This window comes from Echinops telfairi, unplaced genomic scaffold (assembly GCF_000313985.2).
Source record: "Echinops telfairi isolate 266 unplaced genomic scaffold, ASM31398v2 ScPeMD7_4225;HRSCAF=4972, whole genome shotgun sequence".
In the NCBI taxonomy this organism is placed as follows: Eukaryota; Metazoa; Chordata; class Mammalia; order Afrosoricida; family Tenrecidae; genus Echinops; species Echinops telfairi.
Genome location: NW_022108124.1, coordinates 19,114,062 through 19,118,649, shown reverse-complemented (window position 1 = coordinate 19,118,649; position 4,588 = coordinate 19,114,062). Strand labels below are relative to the sequence as shown.

The following is a 4,588-nucleotide window of genomic DNA, read 5'->3' as shown; positions in this document are numbered from 1 at the left end:
AGCTTCAGGAGGGTGAGCCCCCAATGACATGACACTCCCAAGATACCCCTCAACATGTCCAATCAGAAACAAAACAATATAGCCACCACATTCATTAGAGTTAGGTTTGGCATTCCGAACAAAAGCTGCCATCTCTGGTTGACTTGATACAAAATGTCAGTTCCTTTCCCCGAAAGGTGGTAAGTGCCTATGATAAATCCAGTAGTTGGAAAGGGCACCCTCCTCCCCTTCCGGGAGATGGGTTTGTGGCCCGGGCTTGGCAGCCTGGGTCTTCTCCCTGAGGTAGTCCACACCGGGCTCGGCAGCTTCCTGGCTGCTAGGCACGGGGTCCTAAGAGCCATGGGAGTGCGACAGTGGGGGCTTCAACTGCCAACGGGAAGGTTGGCAGTGCCAACCCACCCAGCACCTCTGTCAGAGAACAACATGGCGACAACCCAGGACACCCTCGGGTCCTTCTTGTTCTGTCCCCTGCCTCCCTCTGAGCTGTAGCCACACGGTGGTCCCCACTCGGAGTCTGAGATGGAGCCCGTCTCCACTGAGTGCCCAGCACACACTACATTTCCGACTTGGTAGGAAAGAAAGCATGTAGGTCGTGAATATTTTTATCCTGAGTTCAGTCGAACTGGTCACAGTTGAGGCAGAGAGGGCTGGGGTCCGGGAGAGGGGCATCCACAGGGGGATCCCGGTGGTGTAGTGCTTTACGTGTGAGGCTGTGAACCACCAGTCAGGAGACTGCCTGGCCCCGCTAAGATTACAATCTCATGAACCTTAGAGAATGCGGTTCTGTGCTGTGCACCGGGCTGTCGGGAGTCTGAATCAGCTCGATGGCAGCAAGTATGATCGAGGGCCGAAGAAACTAGGTCTTCTCTTCATTCCACCTTTTATGCCAACCTTTTATGCACGGCTGCTAGAAAAGCGGAAACCCCCCAGCGGGCATGCCTCATCTGGGCATCCGTTAGTCCCCGGGCGTGCTCCACGGGGTTAAAAAGTCCGCACCCTTGTGGCTGCTGAACACTCCGCTCGCAGGTGAGGGCGACCCTGACGCCTGGTACGTCTCTGCTCCGCAGTATTCGGATGAGTTTGTCCAGTCGGCCTACCTGTCCCGTCGTCTCGCCTTCTTCTGTGCCCGCCGCCTGTCCTTGCTGCTGACCGACAGCCCCAGTCTCCATGCCGCCCACTCCCCCCACATCATGATGGGACCAACCCCCTCGAGCATCGGGGCGCCCAGCCCCGGCCCGCCCGGCCCCAGCATGAGCCCCGTGCAGCTGGCCTTCTCCGACTTCCTTTCCTGTGCGCAGCACGGCCCCCTGGTGTATGGACTCAGCTGCATGTTGCAGGTAAGGCCCTGGCCCGTCCACCTGCGTCACAACGCAGGGTGGGAAGCTGTGGGGTCATTTCAAGAATCTGTTGACGGAGTTCCACGTGACCCGGTATTTTTGGGGAACCAGGCTCGGGGCAATTGGCTGTGCTTGGCTGTTAGAGGAGGCTGCCCCTTAGGGCACTCTGAGGGGGGCAAGGCTTCGTGTCACCTACTTGGGACAGGCTGTCAGGAGCTTCCAGTCCCCCGAGAAGGACATCATGTTTGGTAACGCAGAAGGGCAGTGAAAAAGAGGAAGGCCATCAACAAGACGGGTGGACGCAGTGGCTGCCACAGTGGCCCCAGGCACAGGGACAGTCGTGACCGATGGCACAGGAGCGGTCAGCGTTTCCTTCAGTGGTTTCCAGGGTCAAGGCTGTGCGGTTACATCATCTCCTGTCAACTTGTGAAGTGGCGGTGCCTGGCCTGTCAGTCAGGTCTCAGCTTGATGACCTCCTTTGGAGGCGTGAAGGAGATAAATAGCTCATTGGAGGCCACACACTCTCTCTGCTTGTCTCCCTGCTCACAAGCCACATGGAGCTACACCGATGGAGCCAGAGCCCTAGAGCTGGAGGAGCCACGTGGAGACCCACGCCAGCGCTGAGATGCTTCCACTGCATCCACAAGACTTTCCACCTAATGACCTGTGATCTTCTGCATTGGGTGTCATTGCATGTGTTGCGTGACTCCGAAGAGGAATTTGTAGACTGGTATCAGACATGTGGGCTAATAGCGGACTGGGCTGGGATGTTTTCTCAATATACAATTGCCCTTTCATATGAAGTTCTTTCTTATACACATATGAGTGCCTATGGTTTGTTTCACTAGTCCACCCAGACTAACACAGGGGCACTTAACAACAGCAGCAACATTAACTGGCAGGTTGGTGGTTTGAATCTAGTGAGTCATGGGTTCCACAGGCTTGCCCAGGATTGAAAACCCAGTGGGGTGCAGTGCTAATGAAGGGACACATGTGTCACCATGAGTCAACTTGATGCCACCCTGTTTGGGATCAAGCCAGATACGACTCGTTGCCCTCACCTGTTACACCTTGGGTGCCGCTGGGTCTGTTCTGACCCGGAAGCCACATGACAGAGTAGAACTGCCCTGCCATGGTGTGCACGTCTTCCTGTGTGGAGCCTGCAAACCACCAATTTCTCCGTCAGCATTTGAATACTTAACCATGGTGCCACCTGGACGCCTCGCTGCCTCCACCTACACCAGCCCGATTGTGGTTTGTGTTTGTCCAGGTGGACTAGAGAAACAAATCCAGACACACTCATGTGTGTAAGAAACAGCTTTCTACCAAAGAGCAATAGTATATTGAGAAAACACCCCAGCCCCAACCAGATCAAGTCTATAAGTCTGATATTAGCCCATCAGTCCGATATTAGCCCATGAATTCCTCTTCAGACACACACAACACATGCAATGATGCTGAATGCAGGAAGATCACAGGGCCGTGGCTGGAAAGTCCTGTGGATCCAATGGCATTGGACGCATCTCCAGGGTTCTGGCTGCCATCAGTGTGGCTCCATGTGGCTTGTCAACAGGAATGTCTAAAGAGAAACAAGCAGAGAGAGCCAGAGAAGTTCAGGAATCCTCACGAGGCGGCCACGCCCACAGGGAGGCATCAATCAGGCCGTGGCTGATTGACAGGCTAGTCCCACCCCTTCATGTTTTTTGCCCGGAAACATTCGTGTTTTCCTGCATTTCCCGTGGCCCCACTTTTCCCTTTTCCACATCATCATTCTCTTGCCCTCCAGTCACCACTGGGAAAGCTGCAGACGAAGGTAAGAAGCTCACGTTGGAACTCGGGCAACTGCTCCTTTAGAAGCCGGAGAGGAGCGCTACGCTTCACGCTTCGGCTCTGCCTCTCACTGACCGCCCCCCTTCCTTTGCAGACTGTCACTCTCTGTTGCCCAAGTGCCTTGGTGTGGAACTACTCCACCAACGAAAACAAGAGCTCGAACCCAGGCTCCCCGCTGGACCTGCTGCAGGTGGCCCCTTCCAGCCTGCCCATGCCCGGGGGGAACACGGCGTTCAACCAGCAGGTGAGGCGGCAGAGGGAGCCAAGCTCGGGTGTCGCATCTCAGCTGTACGGCATCATTCAACTCCTCCCCAAACTCCCCGGGTGACCCTAGTAGAGAAATCGGTCCCTTCGATACCCAGACGCTTATGAAGTTGCTCCGTTCCTTGTCTCTTGCCGGACGATGAAACACTCAGCCCACTGCCGTCCAGTTGACTTGGACCCACCGGGAGTGACGGTTGGCGGGGTTTTGGAGGTTGTGAATCTCAATGGAAATAGACAGCCTCATCCTTCTCCCATAGAGTGGCCTTGGGTTTGAGCCGCCGACCTTGAAGTTAGCAGTACCATGCTGACCTGACCGCATCACCAGGATTCCTTGATCATGCCGCCCCCGCTCCCTCCCCCCGTACTTCTTAGGATGGTTCTAATGCATGCCCTCAGCCCCCACTCTCATGGTCTCTGCCACTGAATAACATGTTACATGCTTTCACTGAGGCTGGGCTGTTTTGTCCAAGACCTGGCATATTTGAACTACAGGATCATGGGCATATTTAGAATAAGGCCTCTTTGTCTTGTCTTAAATTAATAAGCTATTACTGGGAGCCTTAGTGGCTCAGTGGGTTAAATGTTGGCTTGATGACCTCAGGTCCGGCCGGTCAACTCCACCAGTCAGTTCATGAGACTATGTGTCTCCTGAACGTCTCAGCCATCTGACAGAGCAGGTCCACGCTGTCCTTAGCGTCATTGACTTGCCGCCAGGGGTAGTGGGGTGGTGGTGAGGGGGGTGTTTTTGTGTGTGTGTGTGCTAAGTACTTAATTTCACCCATAAAAGCATGGTTCAAAGGGGAGATTATATGCATACTTTTCACCTTTCTGTATTGTGGTGTCACAAAGAGGGGGGGCACCTGTCAACAAATTTTAAAAAATAGTTCTATTGTCCTGTACTTCACACATCATATGATTTAATCATTCGCTCATATTGCGAAGATTTGAATTGTGATCATCACATTTAATTTCAGGGCATTTTCTTTGCCTACTCATTGTTACTCCCCGCCCCCCTTACACACACGCACACACACACACACACACACACACACACCAATCCCCATGCCCCTCCGTACCCTGTCCGGTCCCCGTCTCTGTAGATCACACACACACACACACACACCATAGAAAATCACACAAATTTGGCGAACGTTGAT

At 54.0% G+C, this 4,588-nt stretch overlaps 1 protein-coding gene across 1 annotated transcript in view; it reads left to right on the top strand.

Annotated features, from left to right (window-relative positions):
- Nucleotides 1-4,588, top strand: part of MED12L (mediator complex subunit 12L) — a 370,846-nt gene that overhangs the window by 84,710 nt on the left and 281,548 nt on the right. Inside the window, exons 7-8 of the mRNA XM_045294999.1 lie at nt 1,068-1,337; nt 3,262-3,411. Coding sequence (XP_045150934.1) covers nt 1,068-1,337; nt 3,262-3,411 — 420 coding nt within the window. The remainder of the gene's footprint in view (nt 1-1,067; nt 1,338-3,261; nt 3,412-4,588) is intronic.